Source organism: Myxocyprinus asiaticus, chromosome 42, assembly GCF_019703515.2.
Source record: "Myxocyprinus asiaticus isolate MX2 ecotype Aquarium Trade chromosome 42, UBuf_Myxa_2, whole genome shotgun sequence".
NCBI classification, from domain to species: domain Eukaryota; kingdom Metazoa; phylum Chordata; class Actinopteri; order Cypriniformes; family Catostomidae; genus Myxocyprinus; species Myxocyprinus asiaticus.
This window is the reverse complement of record NC_059385.1, coordinates 12,788,956-12,812,162: the sequence shown is the minus strand read 5'-3', so window position 1 is coordinate 12,812,162 and position 23,207 is coordinate 12,788,956. Positions and strand designations below refer to the sequence as shown.

The following is a 23,207-nucleotide window of genomic DNA, read 5'->3' as shown; positions in this document are numbered from 1 at the left end:
TATTTCTGCAAGCTGTCTGACGTTAAATGACACCCTACGCACAGACTTTTATATTGCTTTCTCTGCAAAGTGATTTCACAGGCTGCATCTTTTCTCTTCTCGGCTGACTTATGTACAACTATGGTTTCCATTATAACACATGAATTAAAATGCAGGCAGTGTCCTGGAAGTTGGATAGTGAAGGGAGACATATATGCATAGTAAATGTGAGGGATTTACTCTCAGCTGTGCTGAGACTGCTTGACATTATTTGATGTTGGATCCAAAATCCCTTCTAAAATTACCCCAGATTCACTTTCTTCAACTAAATGTTGATGCGCCTCTAAATATATAAATCTGAATATTTGTGCATGTTGCTGCTCCCTATTCATTGGAATAGAAAGTGACAGATAAATACTGATTAAATAAATACTGTCTATTGAATGGTAAACAGATAAACGTCTCTTCATCTGCAAAACAAAAATTGGTCACTTTTAAAAGCTACAAGGCATTCAAGTCAATTCAACCCAATTCAACCCAACCTAATTCAGCCCAAGACCATGAATGCACGTCAGCATGAGGACTCAAGAAGTGTAAAGCGTATAAAGGTAGATAACCCGAATACTCAACAATGCTGTGTAGTGCTGTGTATAAACTGCATTGCAGTGTAAAGGAAGACATCCACAAAAGAGCAGGATTAGTCCTAATGAGTTATCAGTAAAGGTAAACATTACCTTTTGAGGAGCGAAATTTCCATGAAATGGTGGGTTCAGGTCGTCCGATGGCAAGACACATGAGGGTTACGTTACTTCCCTCGTTCACAGACACATCTGTGGATATGTTTACAATCCTGGCAGGAACTGCAAAAAACAACATATAGCAAAAAAATTATAAATCTGGGAAAAAAGCTTTGGCAAAAATGTTAACTGAGAGATTAATGATATTTGTATTACATTAGTTAATTTAAAAACATCACAATATTATTGGTATGTTAAGAAAGACCACTTTAGCCTAAAGGTGTTTTTTAACTTATTGTTCATTCACATCGATGAAGATGAATGTACTTTTTACTTGTCTGTTTTTGGGTGGAGGATTAATATGTATGCAGGGCTTCATATAAACTGTGTACAGTTCTGCAACTTGGGTTTCTGTCTTCCCTAGAAGTCTTATCCAAAGGCCTGTTCTTAATAAAAATCCATGACACATTTAATTTTTTTTATTAAACATATATAACGTCAATTCAGTGTTAAATAAATAGTAGGTACAAATTTGTTCATTACTGTTAATCAGTACTTGACATCAATTTAGCAATTTGAAAAATCTAGAACCATAGTTGATTTAATTCTATTTCTTGCTTCTTAATGCCAATCAAAATACCATTTCAGGTTTGCAGATGAATCTTCATGCAGTCAAATCACAATTAAGCCTACATGATTCAGCATTACACTCTGTCACTTGATTGACATGATAAGATGAGCAGGTCATGCTCTGTTATGGTAATGTTGTTTACATAACTTGACTGAGACTGGAAATGGAACCCAGACAGTCTGTTGGTTTCCTTGAAGGTGTTCCATGTTGCAGTCTGAGTAAACCAGCCAGCCAGCCAGCATCTCTATGAGATATTGTTAAGTTGGCTTCCTATCAGGTATGCCTCAAATAGGAGAGTCTGCTATCTATGTTTGCTGAAAAAGTAAGAATTTTATAGTAAATTTAGTGAATTTAGTGTCTGTTTAATGAAGTTTTAGACAAGCCTCCAGACTCTGTCTTGTAGAGGAAAGGTACACCAACATGCAAACACACACACACACACACACACACACACACACACACACACACACACACACACACACACCAAAATTACTAAATAATTGATCTCTAAAAAGAAATCTGGACTGCAAGCACGAAACATATTAGAGGTACTGAGATCAGAAACTTCTGCAACTTTTTGCAAGGTCTTGAAATTTGTTTGATACATCACTTACTCTGTTAAACATGGCCTTAAATATTTAGCATATTAGTGACAATGATTTAGACAAATTTGTAATGAAAAACATGTATATATACAGTATGTATATATATATACACAACCAGTCAAACATTTTGAAACACTTGACTGAAATGTTTCTCATGAGCTGAAGGTGTATGCTTAAATTTTTGAAATTAGTTTTGTAGACAAAAATATAATTGTGCCACCATATTAATTTTTTTCTAATTAATTCATTATAAAACTAACATTTAATTAAAAAAAAAAAAAGTTTTTGAAATTGATGACTTCGACCAAATAATAAAGAATAGCAGCCAGTAAGTGCCCAACATAGATGGGAACTCCTTCAATACTGTTTAAAAATCATCCCAGGGTGATACCTCAAGAAGTTGGTTGAGAAAATGTCAAGAGTACATGTCTGCAAATTCTAGGCAAAGGGTGACTACTTTGAAGATGCTAAAATATAACACAATTTTAATTTATTTTGGATTTTGTTTAGTCACAACATAATTCCCATAGTTCCATTTATGTTATTCCATAGTTTTGATGACTTTACTATTATTATGAAATGTGAAAAAAAATTATAACAAAGAATGAGTAAGTGTTTCAAAACTTTTGACTGGTAGTGTATATATACGTATATATATATATATATATATATATATATATATATATATATATATATATATATCCAGGTACGGCACAGTCTATGACAATATTGTGTCTTATCTATCAAATCCTAACAGCGGGGAGAAAGTCCTAATGGGGCTAATAATTTTTTTCTCTGGAAATTCGGCCTGAAACATATTGAAAACAACTGAGAAGAATAAATGTTACTAGCTGGTATAAGATTAAAGTATCAAATCGGCCATAATGAATCAGCACTCAATAGGGTGCATGTGTACATGTGTAATTGTGATTCTGAGTACATTTGTCTGCTTTTTTTTAACTGCGTATGTGTACGTATTTGTGAATGTGCAGGTGTGTTTGAACGTATACTAAGTGTAGCCACACTGGCCATCTTGTGCATTATTCCAAAGAGTACAATCACAGTAAAAGTCATGTAAGAGAGCTCTCGATTTCTCTCTGGTGAATATTTAATCCTGCGAAGAGCACATACTTTGAGTCACTCTGCTTTTCACTACTCTACATTTCCTGTGTTCTTACCACTTCCCTCTTCTACATCAAAGGCATTGTTTCATCCCTGTATCTCAATCTATAATAGATGATTTTGGCTTTCTAACCATGAATCCCAAATTCAGGCCAGTGTTTAAAAAAGACCAGTTTGAGTTCCTTCAAAAAAGAGATAGGACAGACTATCCTAACATTTTCTGAATAAATATTAGGCCTGTGAATCGCTAACATTTTTAAACTAATTAAATTGCACAGTTTTCTGTAATTAATCACAATTAATTGTGGTTCATGGTACATTAAAACAAATATCAAGATGATCATAAATATATTTTATTTATACTTTGTTTCAAAGAACTTGCAAGAAACTAGTTATTCATCAGTTATTAAATGAAATTATTTAAATGTGTACATATAAAAATCATTTCATTTTTTTGTTTTTTGTTTTTTGTTTGGCAGATATACTTAATTAGACATATGTTTACAGGTATAAATCTTTGATACAAGTATGTGTATACATGCCATAAAATCAGTGGACTTGCTGTCATTTAAAGCTGTGCAAAATCTTCTGCCGTTTTCCAGTGGAATTTTTAAAATAGGATCAAATGGGCAGATTCAATTTATATCAAGTTTTATTGGCAAGACAAAACTGAAGTGTACATTGCCAATGCATTATTAGACACTACAGTATACATACAGAAATAAAACAAATACAATGGTGACATTTAAAATCTCAAAACTATTATTTTCTCTGGGTACCATTCAGTCTTTCTTGTGCACATGCTGGGTCTCTCTCACGCAATTTTGCTTAAAAAGTAAGGCTGAGTGTACGTTTTCCATTCATTCCAATTGGAGCTGAGTGCCATGCTCGCGAAGTTGGCTCTCAATGGAATAAATTAAAAACACCCATTTAGCTTAGCTCACCAAACTCGTCAGTGAATGATTCTGGGAATTGTGAAGAGATAAAGAAGCTTTCCCATATATCTCTACACATGGTTCACCACTTGCGGATGAAGTGTCCATTCTCAGTATAGTAAAACTGTCCCGTGTTAATTATGCATGAGACATGCGTCACATGTAATAAAGAAGTGTGCGCTGCTCCACACAATCAGTTTCTGTGCTAGAATGTGCAGTGAGATGAGCGTGTACCTTCAGTTTAGCAAAAGGAAGTGGGGAAAAGCTTTAGTGAAGTTTCAGCAAGTGGCAGATACTGCATTAATTACGTAAAAAAAAAAAAGATATATATATATATATATATATATATATATATATATATATATATATATATATATATATATATATATATATATATATGCGTTAAACAGTCAAATTTTAATCATGGAAATTAACACATTAAATTTACCAGCCCTAATAAATACACAACTCCAGTAGTATGACACAAGTTACACAAAACCTCTGCCATAAATATTTGCGGCCAAATTAACCACATCATTGTAAACCCTTCTTAGACATATGTTCAGAGAGCAAGGTATTACATGCTCAATTCATGATAAAGTATCTTCCTGCCTCTCGTATGTCCACATTCCCACCATCTCCCAGCAATACTTGTATTTTTAATTGGGCATATGTTATTATAACCCAAGGAAGGAAAGGCGGCAATAGAATTCAGAGAAGACTAATTCTTGAGCCGCCGCTAATGTTTCACCCGGGCAAATTGCATTGGCTTTGTCTCTACGTTTATATTCTCATAACCCTTCTGAATCTTTCCAATGGCTCATTATGCTCTTTAAAATGAGAAAAAAGAGCTCCTTCTCGATGCAATGATGAGAACTAAAGCATGCAAAGATCTGCAACAAGCAACTAAAACAGCCATTCAAATATAGTGCAGAACACATACAAGAAACAATTAGGTCTACGATGTAAAGACAAAACCCATACTGTAAAATTATCAGTAAAAATGTTGAAAACATAATGCACACTACTATATTCCTTACATAAGTTTTTTGTGAAAGTTCACCCCCAAAACACAAAAGGGATGTTCAGCCTCAGTCACCATTCACATTCATTGTATGAAAAAAGATGCAATAAAGGTGAATGGTAACTGAGGTAGTCATTCTGTCTAAAATCTTCTTTTGTCTTCCACAGTAAAAAGAAAGTCAGTGAGTAAATAATGTCAAAAACAGAAAGTACACACACACACACACACACACACACACACACACACACACACACACACACACACACACAAAGACTTTCAAATTGTTTTTTATACTATACTATCTTAAATTCATGCCAGTGTCTTTTATTACGTTCCTTTTAATGCTTTTCTGAAGTAAGTCAAAATGATTAAGGAATACTGCTAGAAGTCATTAATTTTATAATTTAATTTTAAATTGCATCCTTTATTTTGTACAACTTTAAGATTAAGTAAACGGTCGATACTTCAAAATGATATTACAGCTAATATGTAAGTCAGTCTGTCAAATAAAGGCCACTAGTGATGAATATAATAAAAACAAGGTTTTGCCACGTATACAGAACAGTCAACCTTGTTAAGATGCCTGTTTTTTCCACAGAGATCTAAAGCACAGCAGGGGAACGTCTGGCCTCAGGGGGTATAAGGCCCACAAGACCATTTTACCCGGCCCACAACAGCATTCAAGAAATAATTTTAAAAGCAAAAAATATAATTGATTCCATTAACATAAATAAATAAATAATGATTCAAAATACATTTAAATGACAACAACGCAAAATTTTGTATATTAGAGAGACCTTTTTATTTTTCTTTCTTGGTGCGTGAGCATGTAATGGAATACATCTGTTAATTTCTTATAATTTTGTAATAATTTTGTAAATGGCCCTTTATAGGAAAAAGTTCCCCAGCCCTGATCTAAAGGATAAAGACTGACAGAAATACATTTTCATATGTTTCTGTGATGCTCCTGTTCTACCCGCTCCATACGGGAGCGGGTAGAACAGGACCAGCGAACCAGCGTCTCCGGCATGGGAGGCAGATGCGCTAACAAGGAGGCTAAAGGCTACGGCCTCTAGCATCAGTTGCTAATGCACCTCTTGAGGTCAGGAGAGTGAGGTTTATACACATTGCACAGCTATCTATCAGCTGGCTCCCGTTACACTCACCCCCCTAAACCTCACTCCCATCCGGGTCACGGCACCATTGTGATGCTCCTGTTCTTCCCGATCTGTACGGGACTGGAACCGGCATCTCCAGCATGGTAGGCAGGTGCGCTAACAAGGAGGCTAAGGGCTACAGCCTCTAGTGTCAGTCGCTAGTGCACCTCTTGAGGTCAGGAGAGTGAGGTTTATACACATTGCACAGCTATCTATCAGCTGGCCACTGTTACACTCACTCCCCTAAACCTCACTCCCATCCGGGTCACGGCACCATTGTGATGATCCTGTTCTACCCAATCCGTACGGGACTCGAACCGGCATCTCCGGCATGGGAGGCGGGTGCACTAACAAGGAGGCTAAAGGCTACAGCCTCTAGCGTCAGTCGCTAGTGCACCCCTTGAGGTCAGGAGAGTGAAGTTTATACACATTGCACAGCTATCTATCAGCTGGCTCCTGTTACATCTCTATATTCCAAAATGACACGGCTGTATCCTTGGAGAATCCATTGGTCAAAAAGGTATCAATCATCAAATTGAAAAATGTATTAGAATAATGTTTTCATCCGTGACTACAGAGTGACAGCATCAATCATTTCAGACTATGCTGTACAACCACAGTGATGAAAATACCATCATAAACCTATCTTTCAATGTCTAAAAGATTGCAATGTCAAGCATCTGACACTAATGTGTTTTACATATTGTCAAGAGTGTTTGAAATCATTTAGCATATTATTTACCTTATTCTGATGCATGAAAATCATTTAGTAGATCTTTCAGGAAAAGGAGTGACAGTCAGAAAAGCCTGTAATTTAAAATAAATAAATAAATAAATAAAATATGTCTTTTAAATACTCCATTAGAAAGTCCATGAAGGGGGGGATACATTCACATTTAGACTAACATTCATTAGACATCACATGACTACCCTCCTTGCCTAATTACTTTTAATATAACTGGTTTGTTTTTTAACCCAATGGGAAATCAAACAACTAGGGTGTTTTCATATAACACATGCTGAGTGAACATTATGGCATATTTTATGCAGTGATTGCCTCTTCATTCCTTTCTAATAGCAATACTAATGAATCGCATTGTGCTATCAGAGCAAGCTACAGGTCTCTTGTCTCTGAAGAGAGCTGCTTGTATAGCCGCTTTCAGCTATTACAGTTATGGAAGAAAGCAATCACCCTACTGCAAATGACTGGACTGCAATCCCATATCTATCACATCTGTCTTGCACTGCTGCAGCTGAAGTGATTTAAACAGCTCAAAACACTAGCAATGACACTGTGTTGAGGTTGGTAAAAATGGACGATAAACTGTCCCATATTATAGACAGTTATTTATTAGTTTTGCATAGCCAGACTTTTGACTATCAGCATAAATTCTGGTCCAATTTGCAGTTTATTCTGGCCAAGAAATGTCCCACTTAGATAGGAAAGATCTGTCTGGCCGACATGAAGAATGACCAATCAGTTTGTTTTGTGCCATTTATGGGTTGTTTATCTGAAGTAGCTGATACAACAATTATATACCAACATGGACAAATTTAATTCAAACTATAGCGCGCAACATTCTGGTTCTGGAAGAAAAAAAAAAAAAAAATATATATATATATATATATATATATATATATATATATATATATATATATATATATGTATGTATGTATGTATGTATGTATGTATGTATGTATATATATATATATATATATATATATATATATATATATATATATATATATATATATATATATATATATTTTTTTTTTTTTTTTTTTTTCTTCCTCCATATGGGAATTGATTATTAACAATGATTTTTAATAAACCTTTAAAAACAAACCAATCATGAGCTTTGAGGTTGTGAATCAATGGTGTATGCTTCTGCTGAACCCATCAGTCCACGTTATTTCATAAAAAAAAAAAGTGTTTAATAGCAAAAGTTCTGGCAAAGAACTACACTGCTGGGGGGCCTGGGTGGCTCAGTGAGTAAAGACGCTGACTACCACCCCTGGAGTTCGCAAGTTCGAATCCAGTGTGTGCTGAGTGACTCCAGCCAGGTCTCCTAAGCAACCAAATTGGCCTGGTTGCTAGGGAGGGTAGAATCACATGGGGTAACCTCCTCATGGTCACCATAATGTGGTTCACTCTCGGTGGGGCATGTGGTGAGTTCATTACCTCATATAAGAAGTCAGTTACACAATCTTGTACCTTTATCATTTTGTCCTTGGACCTTTTTGATTCAAATCAAAGTGTGTAATGTTGTGATTACCACTGAGCTGGTGGGTTTTGTTCATATGCTTAGAGCTCTATTATGATTTTTTTTTTTTTTTTTTTTTTTTAAATCCCTATGAATGCAAAAAATACTTCTGGAACCAACAGACACAATAAAATAAAATAAAATAAAAAATAGCTGTACAGATAACTGAAGAAATTTGCAGGAAAGTGTGTAGAATTTGTGATCACAATTATTATCTGTCCATAAGTACAGATTATTTCACAGACACTACTCAAAAAGAAACAACTTGTACAATTCCGGATATCTTGTTTACATGTTACTAAGCTCCTCAAACAAAACTCTGAATATCTCAAGATTTGATGCCACTTATCTGAAAAAGGCAAATTCAATGATTATTTCTTTCTCAAAAACACTCATTCTACCTTGTAAACATGATTTTATTTACAAGCCTGGTGCACCCTTGACTACCAGACATTTTGTAGAGCCAGACAATTAGAACTAGTTATTTGAGCCAACTCTAGCAATTTTTGTTCAGTATGAATCATCCAAACCGTGGGTGGCCAGTGAGACTACTTCCAAAACATAAACAGATCTAAAATATTTTTTTTTGTAAAAAGATTATGTCATGAGTAATCCTCTGATGGCACCACAATTACACCTTCTGCAGATCCAGGGTCTAATACCAAACCTCAACAGTAATATTTTATTTATGATAGATGAACGTTTCTAAATATGGTTTCAAAGCACTGGCTTTGTCCTTCCATTTATATTCTCATAACCCTACTGAATCTTTCCAATGACTTATTACTGCTTTTTTAAAATGAGGAAAAGATCTACTCCTCAATCCAGTAACAAGAGGCAAGGATTATTACACAAATGTGCAGTGAATTGAAAGGCTGTCTTATCCTTTCCCCTCATGGAGGAGAACGTTTGAGACTAATCTAAAGCAGAAACACATCATTACACTTGAGCAAACGAAAGACGATAATCCTGCGTGTTATTTATGGGGCCGTCTAATTAAATTGCCTCACTTTTGCCCTAATACATAATAGTCTGTGTGACTTTCTGCTCATCAGGTAACACATCCTGATTTATTTTTTTTTTTTTTTAATGAAATCTTGCATCGAAAGTACTTTGATTAGGATCAGCATGTTTAACTCAAAGAACCACCACATTCTGTTCGCACTCCAGAATTTCTCCTCAAAATACCAAAATACCAGATTTCGAAACAATGATGCTTTTAAAGCTGAAAAGTGTAACTTCATTGATGTTACTATATTTTCACCAATACCAGATCAAAATGCAAAGACAACTATAAGAAGTCATTCATAGTAAACACTGTAAACAATTTGTCTCTGTGGCACTATTAAAATACTGTTCTGCATGCTTGAGCATCCCAAACAGCCCGACACAGCAACTTTGACTCAACTGATGGTGTGAGTTTGGGCAAATGAGGGAGTATTCTGGAAGGTTGTTAGAAAACAATTTTTATTTTTAAAGTTCAATGTGGTGGCCCAAGAGGCTCAGAAATTGCACACTTCGGCTTCAACTGTGTGACTGTGTGTAAACTTTGGTGCAAATTAAACTTTTGATGATGCCACCCCAAGCTGATGGAACATATGGTGTGTGATCCTCACCTTTTATGCACTAACTGCACTGAGCTGAAACTCATCCTTCACCTCTTCCCACCTGAGTCTCACTTTCCTGTTCTTCATCCTCTCTGCTCCCTTTGCCACTAACAGTGCTGGATTCCCTGCATGTACTGCTTTGCCCGCACCAGCGCTGTGCCGTGTTTCTCTCTTGATCCTCTGTGTTTATGCTAAACTTCTTAAATTAAAACTTTTCCATGATGTTTCTACCTAATTCTACCTACACATCTTATTTAATATTGTTTATTTATTCGCTTACTTACTGGGGATTGTAAGGCACTGTTCTTTGTAAAGCTGCTTTGGAACAAATTGTATTGTAAATGGCGCTATACAAATACATATTTGACTTTAATTAAATGAACCCAGGGGACTCTATAAGCAATAGATGTAGCTCATTATTAAAGGTGAAGTGTTTACCCCAAACTTATGTCAGACTGGTCAAGACGCTCAAACAAACAGAGAAATATTCTGAAAGCACCACAGAGCCACAGTGTTTAAATTTTTTATGGGAAATAAACCTACAAAAGGCTTAATTATAGTAGTTTCTGCATATTAGCCTTTGATAGGAGAAAGCATTTTAACATCGCAAAAAAAAAAAAAAAAAAACACACACTTTACCTTTAAACAATAGGCCAATGGAGGTAATGCAAAACACCTAACTCATTGTTTACTGATACATTGTCAAAAAGATATATTTCAAATAGCCATCTCTATCTGTGACCGCCTCTCCCCTCTGTGGTACATGCCTTCAAAACTGACCTATGGCATTCCCATGCATCAAATGCTCCTTTGGAGCTTTACCTAGTGTGTAGGCGCCCTAATGCTTGCTTTGTCTCCCTCCGCCTGGCCAGCGAATATGGTAATGAAGCTTATACCTGAAAATCACTAGAAAAATCGGCCAATGTGGTGCCGGTTTAAAGCAGAAAATGATATCTTTATATTTTTAAATACTGTTATTTATCTCATATTCAGTTTTTTCCACAACAAGTTTCAAGTAAATCACGAAACATCTTGAAAAAGTTTTTATTAAATGTGGAAAATACGTGCAAAACACTTGTGATGGATTACTGCATGAACCTGAAAATTACAATGCTTCTGTCATTAATTTAGATGAGTCAAGAATCTGTAGTTAAGATTTATAATCTTGCATTAAAGCATCACTCAAGTTTGTTTGCTCAATTTCATGTTTGTCTGAACAAATCCTCTGTGTAAAGACATCTTGGTAGCCACAGTTTCTTTGTTTTACTTCTCATAATTGTTTTCCTTGTTATTCACCAAAAACACAAAACCAACAACAGGGTAAAACAACAGGGACAACAGTGCTCCATATAACGTTATTAGCATCATGATGACCTTCCTCACTCTGAGATGTTTCTCTCTCAAGAATCAGTAGACGGCCTTTGTGTCACATTTTCTGCATTTAGACCACCCACATAACACAACTTAAAAGCACATATGCTACTTTCTACAGTACAGTTTTGTGCCAGTACAGTATACACAGAGTACAGTATCCAGGTTTAGCTAAAAAAGAAATAGTATACATACTCTAAACTTTTCAATATTTGTGCATTTTGAGCCAATTTGACCAATTTTGCTGTGGTTCTTTGAGCTAAGCATGCTTGTTTTAATCAAATTACCTTTGGTGCAACATTTCAAGAGAGATCAAAAAGATATTACATCATTAGCAGAATGTTGCATAGAACATTATGCACTAGAGTGCAAAGACCCTTTTTTTTAAGGATATAAAATAACAAGTAGTTTGTTTTCTGTTTTAAATAGTCATTGCTTCTAATCAGGGGACATGGTGAAGACTTGATATGCCAAAAGCTGGAGAAGTTATTCAGTGAGAATACTGGGCAAATTGGATGTGTGAGTGCGAGTTTCAACAGCACTATTCCAGCCAGCTTCAGTCTCCACACCACCTGTACATGTCTGCCCTTGCACTGCTAGCTGAGAAGGACAAAACAGGTATGATTAGATGAGATCATCCATTACAGATCTCTCACTACCCTGTGACGTTGTGTGCCGGTATGGAAAACTGCTCACATGCACGTTTGTTTGCACCCATCCTTAATCATCTTGATTGGAATATGCAGTGAGAGAGAGAGAGAGAAAGTTATAAATATGGCAGATTGGAACAATATGGGGGAAAGACCAGTAAGATGAGAACGGAATGGAGAGGAACATAAGTGTAGGAGAGTCTGGTGAAAGGAAGGAGGCGGTGGGGACATTACAGGAGCTTCTGTTCGCTGTGCTGCCAATTGCACTGTCCAATTCAACAGAAACCAATGTCACTGTTTTGGTGAGTGAGACGTCTGAAGGATCACATTGCAATGCAGAAACGAAAGCAACTGTTTGGAGTCTGCACTTGATCTGCAGACAGCAATGACAGAAAAGTTGAGGAAGTGTCTTGCATGTTCCAGGTATTTGTTCTTGACTACGTTTCCCCAACTGACCTCAAGGAGTTTCCCAGTCAATAATAGGTTTTGAGAGCTATTCTGGGCAAATTATTATTTATTTTTTTTGACAGACCTAACATGTCTGGCACCCAAATCTGTTTAATTCTTCATAATTTAAATTTACATTTGGGTGTGCCACCATTACACTTCAAATGAAATAATGAGCTATATCTACATCAAATATGCAAATTGTCAAAAATACTACTCTTATGTACCAAGGAAGAAAGAAAAACAGAGGGGTTTTCAGGTAGCATTCTGATGATTTATAGTAAGTTTATCCCCTAACCCAAACTCCAAACTTAACCATAACCATAAAATGTAATACTGTACCTAAACCCTAAACCTTACCATAATTTTAAAAGGAAAACCACTGTTGTGTACCACAGAAGTAAGAAAACAAGGCGTATTACAGTTTATAAACATACGTCAGTCTTTTTACTGCAAAATGAAAAACAAAATGTCTTCACAGATGCTTCTTTAATTTAAAGACATAGATAGGATATTAGCAAAAATTGTGTGTATGTGTGTATGTGAATAAAAGTCATTCGCAAGTTGTATGATTTCGCCATGTTGTGAATTATTACAAATTGTCATTAGACTGCATTGATAACATTCAATAAATGGTTTGTATTGCTGTATTTCTGGTATGCTCTTGTTAGCTTGCTCTACTTGGCCCAAATTGTATGTTTATCCTTTTGAATTTTTGTGCACAAATTTTTATAAAAAATATTGGTCTGATTTCATGAAAATTAATGACTGTGGTTCCTTACATTTTAACAGTTTCGAGGTGAAATGTCCACTGTGTTGCACTTAAAGAGAGTTACATTTTCTACAAAATAGATAAGGTTTTTAAAGTTAATGCTCTATCGATTTTAAATCATCAAAACGGACCTCCCTACTCTAAACCTTAAACCTTAACTTAACCGATAGTGCCATAAAAAAAGAAAAAGAAAAAAACGTGCTTAAGCACCCACATCATTTTGTGGAGCTTCTATGAGACTTTTGGCTCACGTGTCGACTCACTTCCTCTTTAGGACTCATATGTTGGCCCTTTGCATCACTAGTGAAATGCTTTATCAGTTGCGCAACCATGCAATTTGATCTTGCATGAACAGGCTTATTCATTTAGTTAGTTAATTATACAATACATTAAAATGTGTCGCCTTACAAGTCATGCACAATAGTATATGTTTTTATGTCATTAGATAGCATTGTGTGAGGAACAGGGCAAAAGTTAAGTGTTTATAAACTCATAATCTGCCATTTTACTTGTGATATGTGTAAAAGGCAGGGGTTAAATTGGGATTTCTGAGGTAGGGGAACCCTAAAATCGGGTGATGCACTATAGTGAATCCCATTGTATATTTGCAACAAAACATTTTCTTTTTTCCAAAAAGAAAAAAAAACAAAAAACACAAAATACAAATAAATACTGAATAAACAAAAAAGGAGTACACACATAAATACAAAAATAACAGTGAAACATTTGACAGTGTGTTGGTCGAGTGGTCTTTTGATCTCAAGTTGTATGATATATTGATGTATGGATGCGAGTGATTCTGGATTCAAAACCAATTTGTGTGTACAGCTTTTTAACAAAACTAAGCAAAATCGTTACAGCATATCAGTGGATCTAAGAAAAAGGTGAGCAGTTGATTCCATTCTTTAAAAAAAGAGATCGAACCACAGCCCGATACAGAGGCGGAACGCTTTGTCTCGTGCTGCTCTTGTATTCTGCCTCTACCAGCATCCACAACTGACTAGAGCGAAGCACAATGAACTTGAAATATTTTTGAAAAAGTACACTTGCTAAATAGAGACGGAATACGTAAAATGAATCAGACAAAGGCTGCATCGGAGAATACACGCTGGTATGTGAGAATACACATACCAGCCCAATTTAATCCCTGGTAAAAGGGAATAAAAGTCATTGTTGTTGTAACACCTCTAAAGTTTCATTTCACCAGGAAACTGCTGCGATATGTACAATGAGCCAAGAAAAAAAACTTTTCCAAAATTGTGGGTATAGTAACATGATTCTATGAGACCAGGTTGAAAAATATATACCTGAAAGATTTGAAAAGGCTTATTTGTTATATCACTAAAACACTTGACCACAATATAGGATGAGGTTCAAACTGCAATTGAACAGCACTGTAAGTCGCTGTAAGGATATATTTTGTCACTGCTTACTCACAAAACATTTTACAGCTATGTTTGCATATTTATATTGACAAACTTACATGCAATGATGATTTTGTATTACTGTATTTGATGACGTCAGTTACACATTTGCAAACTTTTTTCTTCCAAAGCCTTAATGACCTTCATTTGTCTTCTACATTGAGTAGTTTTAGAAGAATAATGCTTTGTGTACCATGGAGAAAGAGCTCAGAGAAAAACCTCAGGTTTCAGATTGCACTGGACTCTAACACATTGCATGTCCCCTCTCATATTGCATCTGATCAATACATCTGATCGATACCACAGCAGACGATGAGGCCATTTACAGAGACACATACCTCCAGCTGCAGTCATCAACCACATAAATAGATGTACTGCTGATACAGTACAAAATGGCAAATGTGAAATTTAATGGAACGCTGTCCTGTTCAAAGAATGCTCAAGAGTGACCTAAAACCGTAATTAAAGCAAGCATGAAATATGTTGGGACACTTAAAACAAGCATGTGGATATCAAATGAGATATTTGAGAACGGTACTGCAGTCTCCCTTATAAGCGTGCATATATCAAACAAAATGTGTGAGAATGGTAGTTCAGGCACTCTTTGAATTTTGAGCAGAGAGGAGGCAGTAACAAGCTTCGAAGGCTCATCTTTTAAGAGCAATAGAGTCACACTAGATGACAGAAATAGACATAGTGCTATAGTTTGTGTAGGCAGACTTTAGCTGAGCATGGCATGTTTTAATAAAGCTGAGACAAAGCATAAGAGAAAAGGCACACCAAGACCCCATCTGTTCACAAACCTTTCAGATCCATTCTCAAGAACACTAGGCTGAAATTGCACACCACTCAGCATGGAACTGTAGGGTGTAAGGGAAAAAGAGCACACTGCAAACAATTAAATATCTTAAGTGCACTTAAGAGACTCGACAAAGGAACCAGAAAGTGAGAGTTTCTTCTTATATTGCATCATGTATGCATGGTACTCTTACGGACATGCTAAAATACAAGGAAGTCTATGCTATTAATGTATTCTGATTTATTAGATGTAGTCTGAAGTATTAAAATTGCAGGTTAAAGGGACAGTTCACCCAAAAAAAAAAAAAAAAAAAAAAATTCTGTCATCACTTTAACTCAAGATATTCCATAATGTATGACTTTCTTTATTCCTTGGAAAACAAAAGGAGATGTTAAGCAGAATGATATCCTCAGCCACCATTCACTTGCATAGTATGGAAAAAGATGCAAAGACAGTGAATGGTGATGCAAGAATAACATACTACCAAACATACTACCAACATCTCCTTTTGTGTTCCACACAAAGAAACCAAGTCATATTGATTTGAAACAACATGAAGGAGAGTAATGAGCCAATGGGTGAACTACCCCTTTAAGAATCTGCAATAAAACAAAAAAGACTAATGGTTGATTAATTAAAATTGGACTGAAGACTTTATAATTAATTGAACTGCATTAAGCTTCGATTTAGCAGTGTTCTTAACAGGCAAGCCAAACTTCAATTAACACTTGCATTTCTAATTACAAAAAATAAGCACCTTAGCTTGTCTGTTTGTTCAGTTATTTATGCCCACAGTAATTTGTGTCAGGACAAAGTACTAAAGGTTAATGAGCATTTGATATGGTGGCATTTAATTAGCAAAAAACACTTGATCTCTGCAATGTCAAAAATCTGACAGATTTTCTGACTGTGCAGATGGTCTGAAAACGTGATAAAAATGGTGTTACTGTTTTTTGGCGCATATCTGAATTACTGTATGTTACGCATCCCAAGCTGAGATGGATTTGGCTGCGGGCAAAGCTAATTGTTTTTGGAATATGAATGCAAAGCGATCGACTGCACTGTAAATCATGACAAATGTTTGAGTATCGACACCTGATTTAGTGAGCTCGTGCTCTGTGGAGAGAACATAGCTTTTGTCCTACTTTTTTTTTTTTTTTTTCTCCCCCCAGGCTGTGTGTCTTAAGTCAATATCCATCAACGATTTGAAATTACAGCCAGATTAAATCCCAATTTCATCACTAGGAGTCACATCTGCAGAGTTTCATTTCATTACATCAGCCTAGAAAAGGAGAATCAAAGTTGTTTGTCAACCTTTATTAATCCAACCAAAATGTCAACACAACCCAAAACAATGCCAAACCAGTTATACCAAGGTTTCCTCATCCGAACATTAAATGATGTAAACTTTTCACATATAGAGACATCAAGAAAAAATCCTCAAACCCATTTAAGAAGGAAAAGACTTGAAAAAATGGTTTACCTTGTACGATGAGGTGCACTTTCGTTGACTCCGGTTTCTTGTTTGTGAGAATGGAACATACATAAGGGCCCTCATCATATAAGTTCACATTTAGAATCTTTATACTGTATTCAGTGACTGCTGTGCTTAGTAGGACCACCCGGGGGTCCAGAGACCACTTTTCATTGCCAGTGAAGAGAATAGTTGTCCGGTTGAGCCATGCCACCCGTGACACTTTGTTGTCCACATTGCACCTGTTAAACGAGAGACAGACACAAGACGTGATTAATTGTCCTATGTTACACAGGAAAATTTTAACCATAAAGATACACATGGTTAGAATCATGGAACTTTGTTTTATGATGTCTTTTTGGGTGTCTTCATCTTCCCTGAAGATGCCCTGCAATTTAATAAAGACAACTCATTTTAAAATGGTATTCTTTATACATGAAACAATAATGAAAGTGTTCTACAATGACTATGGATATTGGGAGAGTCTCTTTTTATCACCTAGTACAATTATTTTTAAGTCAGTTTTAGAGTAGCCAAGCTTACTTCTTCCTGAAGAAAAAGCCAAAAAAAAAAAAAAAAAGCCAAAAAAAAAAAAAAAAAAAAAAGATTCTATATTCTACACACAATATCGAGTCCTTACCCCAAGCCTAAACTTCAACTCAACAGACTTTGCTGAAGAAATACCATAATGCCCATAGTATCACTTCAGCTTCTTCAGAATACAAAAAATGTGACAAGGCAACAGGTAATATAAACAGATCTCTGCTTCTTTCTCTTTTTTCTGTTATAGATCTTAAGAACAAGTTTGAAAATTACAATAGCTTTTCATCTCATCCAAGTCGAATAGCAGTGCAGAAAAATTAGGGCAATTCTGGGCAATAGCCATCTTTCATTTTAGAAGAATCTGGAAATTGCAATACAGTCTCAGTCTCCTTCCCAAGAAAGGACATTTATTTTAATTTATTTTTCTCCCCAATTTGGAATGCCCAATCCCCAATGCACTCTAAGTCCTCATGGTGGCATAGTGACTCAGTTGCCTCTGCATCTGAGACCATCAGTCCGTGCATCTTATCACGTGGCTTGTTGAGCGTGTTACCGCAGAGAAATAGCGCGTGTGGAGGCTTCATACAATCCACAACGATATCCACGTACAACTCACCACACACCCCACCGAGAGCGAACCACATTATAGCGACCACGAGGAGGTTACCCCATGTGACTCTACCCTCCCTAGCAACCGGGCCAATTTGGTTGCTTAGGAGACCTGGCTGGAGTCACTCAGCACACCCTGGGATTCTAACACGGAATCTCCAGGGGTGGTAGTCAGCATCTTTACTCGCTGAGCTACCCAGGCCCCCAAGAGGAAAGGACATTTCTTAAAACTGCAGAAAAAGACGTAGAAGCACGACCATTACTTATCGTTTTAAAGCTTTCGAATGATAGCTCTAAAGGTTTGAACTAATTGAAAGCCAGAACTACATATTGCAAAACTCAACTCTCAAACTCAAAGCAATTTACCATCTAAAAAGGAAAATACTCTTTTCAATGTTTATATTGTTATCTGGCATTTGCTTTATTTGCCAGTAGTTATTTAATACTACAGTAGCAGAGAATGTACTGTTGACCTAGTTTTCATCAATGACACTTACAAGGTGCATGGAGCATTATCAAAATGCCATTGCCAAACCATTCACGTCAGCATGCCAAAACACACTGTAATTCATATTAGTCTTTAAGAGGGCTTCTTACTCAAGGTCAAAATCAGTAAATGGATTATCAGACCCTTTACTGGAGAATTTCCCAGCTCCGAAAATTAGTCAACAAGAGGGTACTTCTCAAGATTTGACAAATCTGGAGGGCAACAATAGCAAGTGTGAAGTGAATCCTTTCTCAGGATATTCTTCAAAGGGAAAAGCTCTTTCTGAGTCTGTTAATCTATGCAGAGTACTGGAGCGCAAGAGAGCTTGCAGAGGATTTGAACCATAGAAAACCACAAGATTAAGTGCCGGTCTATAATCATGCATGCTCTGCAATTTTTGCTTGGGAATCACTATGCACATTTGAACAATAGAATGGATTTATTTTTAAAGTTCAGTTCAGATATTTCAGTCTAAAAATAACCTTATAGCCTTAACACATTGAATATGTTGAAAAAAAAAAAAAGAAATGATAAAAGAAAGAAAAAAAAACTGTGTGCAAGAACTTACTGCTGCTTTTCCCACAATAAAGTAAATTCTTATAACAACATCCTCCAAATTTTACTATGCATGTTAATTCTGCATGCAGCATCCCTCCATCTTCCAAACCAGGCTGTTCGTCATGTTCCAATATATGTGTAGTTGATAAGTATTTGGATTTATACCTTTATTTTACCTGAGAGGAACACATTGAGTTTAAAACCATAAACGCCATTGTAATGACATTAGCTTGATGGTGAAAAAAACATGGGGCCTATGCCAAGAGATCATTTTAAATGTATAAATTATAAATTTACGTGGTTTATTGTTGAACACTTTGCATTGTGAATAGGCAGATAGATCCAACAGTGAAATCTGAAACAGTAGGTTGACTTTTCTTTAGCTAAAATCGGTCTGTGCTTACCGAAATTCGAAACACTGCCCCCAGTGGCCAAAGCGGTAAGTATTGTTTGGGCACGTGTAAGCTCCATTTTCCGGATGTTATCTACACAGGGGAATGCCAAAAGCAAGTTGAAGGGAGTTGTTTTTAGCTGTACAGGTAGTAATACAATGAAGAGGAATGCTTATTTTTATAAAATGCACCCCAACCCAACCCCCAAACCTAAACCTAACCATCACTGGAGTAAAAATGTAATGTTAGAGGGAAAAACGTCCTGGTAACTTGTGTAACCTCCGTTCCCTGATGGAGGGAACGAGACGTTGTGTCGATGTAGTGACATTAGGGGTCACTCTTGGGAGCCTGAAACACCTCTGGTCTTTGATAAAAGGCCATTGAAAATTGGCGAGTGGTATTTGCATACCACTCCCCTGGACATACGGGTATAAAAGGTGCTGGTATGTAACCACTCATTCAGGTTTTGTGCTGAGGAGCCGAGACAATGTCCCGGTCATTTCAGCGGGTAGTTAAGCATTATGGCAGGAGGGACACAACATCTCGTTCCCTCCATCAGGGAACGGAGGTTACACAAGTAACCAGGATGTTCCCTATCTGTCACTCACTTGACATTGTGTCGATGTAGTGACACTAGGGATCCCTATAGGAAACGCCACAACTGGTTGAATTGTGTTACGTGAACTGGCGGTGTGTGACGGACAGACCACTGTGTGCCTCATAGCCAGTGCACCAGGCCAACATGTAACCTCCCCCAATGCTGTTATGAGTGTCGAACGGTCCTTCGAGGACAAGTCAACTGCCCAAAAGATAGAGACAGGCTAGCCCAATCGTGGCCTCTTATCCTCTTTTTTTTTCCTCTCCCCCCAAAAAAAAGGAATTAACCGACTGGGGCCACCAGGTCTACGTCGGGGTGTGTCCCTCCCAAGGGGAAGACACCGTGGAGACCACACCCCACCCGGGGGGGGGGGGGGGGGGTTGAGAGAAGATAAGTCACATGGTCTTGCCGAGCTTTGTCGGAAGTATGTCATGTGTCCCATGGTAGGTCCTACCCTAAGGGGGAGGAGTTTCTACAAGCATGGTGACTGGGGCAGAGGGGCCTCTGCCCAACGAAGATGCAGTTTACCAACAGGGAAACGAATTAGCAGAAGATATATGTCACATGGGGTTACCTATGGGGAACCAACACATGCAGAGTACCTACCCCAGTACAGGGCTTAGTTAGCACATGTACTGAGCCAGCAGTGAGTTTCTCCGCGAACTCATCTGCCACAGGGCTCGGAGGAAATCATCCAGGGAACACAGTTTGTGAACACTACTAGGAGTCAACAGCGCATGTCTTCAGCTCAGGGGAGGAGAAAGGCGCTATGCACAAGCGATACACCTGGCCAGCTGTCTTGGACTTACCTGCTTGAGCCTGCCACTACACGGGACGAAACCGGTTCCACCCGGAGATTGTAGAACCTCGCAAAGGTGTTGGGTGTTGCCCAGCCTGCTGCTCTGCAAATGTCTGTTAGAGAGGCATCACTGGTCAAGGCCCAGGAGGCCGCTACACTCCTGGTAGAATGGGCTCGTAGCCCTGCCGGGGGCGGCTCGTCCTGGGCATGATATACCATTGTTATGGTGTCAATGAGCCAGTGGGTGATCCTCTGCTTGGAGACAGTGCTTCCTTTCCGCTGTCCACCAAATCAGACAAAGAGCTGCTCAGAGACTCTAAAGCTCTGCGTGCGATCCAAATAGATGCATAAAGTGCGCACCAGACACAGCAACGTCAGGGCTGGGTCTGCCTCCTCCTGGGGCAGCGCTTGTAGGTTCACCACCTGGTCCCTAAAAGGGGTCGTGGGAACCTTGGGCACATAGCCCGGTCGGGGTCTCAGGATCATGTGAGAGTAGCCCGGACCGAACTCCAGGCACGTTTCGCTGACAGAGAACACTTGCAGGTCTCCTACCCTCTTGATGGAAGTGAGCGCAGTCAGGAGGGCAGTCTTCAAAGAGAGTGCCTTAAGCTCAGCTGACTGCAGGGGCTTTCCATAGGCCCTGAAGAACTACAGAGAGGTCCCATGAGGGAACGAGGAGCGGTCTGAAGGGATTCAACCTTCTGGCACCTCTCAGGAACCTGATGATCAGGTCGTGCTTCCCTAAGACTTACCATCCACTGTGTCGTGGTGTGCCGCTATAGCGGCTACATACACCTTCAAGGTGGAGGGGGACAGCCGCCCTTCCAACCTCTCCTGCATGAAGGAAAGCACCGATCTGACTGCGCATCTCTGGGGGTCTTCGAGTCGGGAAGAACACCACTTAGTGAACAAATGCCACTTCAAGGCATACAGGCACCTTGTAGAGGGGGCCCTAGCCTGAGTGATTGTGTCTACCAACACGGGTGGTAGGCCACTTAAGTCGCTTGTCATTGAGTCGGCATAATGTGGCCAATCCTAATGTACTGGAAGTTTTGGAAACAACATGCCGACCTCCTGTGTGATCATGTTTGAATAGGAAGGTCATCATTCCAATCCCACCAAGGGCACCTTCTCTGACCATTTTGAGCAAGACACTTAAAACCCCTTCTAATGTAGGGAAGCAGTAGAACAGAATGTGTGCTTTGAATTTCTCTGTCTGCCTGTGACATATAAAATGATCAATATGCAAGAAAATAATTCTTATAGTGACTGACTGAACTGCAAGGTAAATCCTAAAGCTCTAATCTACAATGATAAATAATTCTAAATATCCTTAAGTTCAAAAAACGAATACATTTGTGTTGTATAAACCAACATTAACAGGCCCAAGACTTGTTTTTAATCCTTTAAGATGAAGTGAGTAATTTTTTTTTTAATGTTACAATGCTTGCTCCTACACAGCTTAATATGTAGAGACAAATAATTAAAGGGATAGTTCAGAAAAGTCTCTTTATCATTTACGCACCCTCATGCCATCCCAGATGTGTTTGACTTTCTTTCTTCTGCTGAACAGAAACAAAGGTTTTTATAAGAATGTTTCAGCTCTGTAGGTCCATACAATGCAAGTGAATGGGTGCCAAAATATAAACATATCTTAAAAGTAATCCATACAACTCCAGTGGTTAAATCCATATCTTCTGAAGCGAAATGATAGGTGTGGGTGAGAAACAGTTTAATATTTAAGTCCTTTTTACTATCACTCTCACTTTTACTTTTACATTCTTCTGCTTTTGTTTTTGGTGATTCATATCACCACCTACTGGGCAGGGAGGAGAATTTCTGTGACTTTATGTGCTTTTTGGAGCTAAATTTTTTTGCCACCCATTCACTTGCATTGTATGGACCTACAGAGCTGAGATATTCTTCTAAAAATCTTCATTTGTGTTATGCAGAAGAAAGTCATACACATCTGGAATGGCATGAGGGTGAGTTAATGATGAGAGAATTTTCAGTTTTGTGTGAACTATCCCTTTTAAGTTGTTTGTACGTAGCTTGATTCCCCCGAAAAGTGAACACACTTTAACTCAATCAAATAATTGTACTGTTTCAAATCTGACATAGCAACACTGGTTAAACCAATGGCTAGAGTTTGGGGAGGGATTATCCGTGTGAAAAAATTACACACTTCACCTTTAAAATATACAAATATTTATGTTTATGCCA

The 23,207-nt window shown here is 37.6% G+C and overlaps 1 protein-coding gene across 2 annotated transcripts in view; it reads right to left on the bottom strand.

Moving 5' to 3' along the window:
* Window positions 1-23,207, bottom strand: part of opcml (opioid binding protein/cell adhesion molecule-like) — a 241,270-nt gene that overhangs the window by 34,539 nt on the left and 183,524 nt on the right. For both annotated transcript variants that reach the window (XM_051683519.1, XM_051683518.1), the window contains 2 exons: window positions 17,008-17,240; window positions 714-839 (listed from right to left, as the gene is read on the bottom strand). In XM_051683519.1, coding sequence (XP_051539479.1) covers window positions 714-839; window positions 17,008-17,240 — 359 coding nt within the window. The remainder of the gene's footprint in view (window positions 1-713; window positions 840-17,007; window positions 17,241-23,207) is intronic.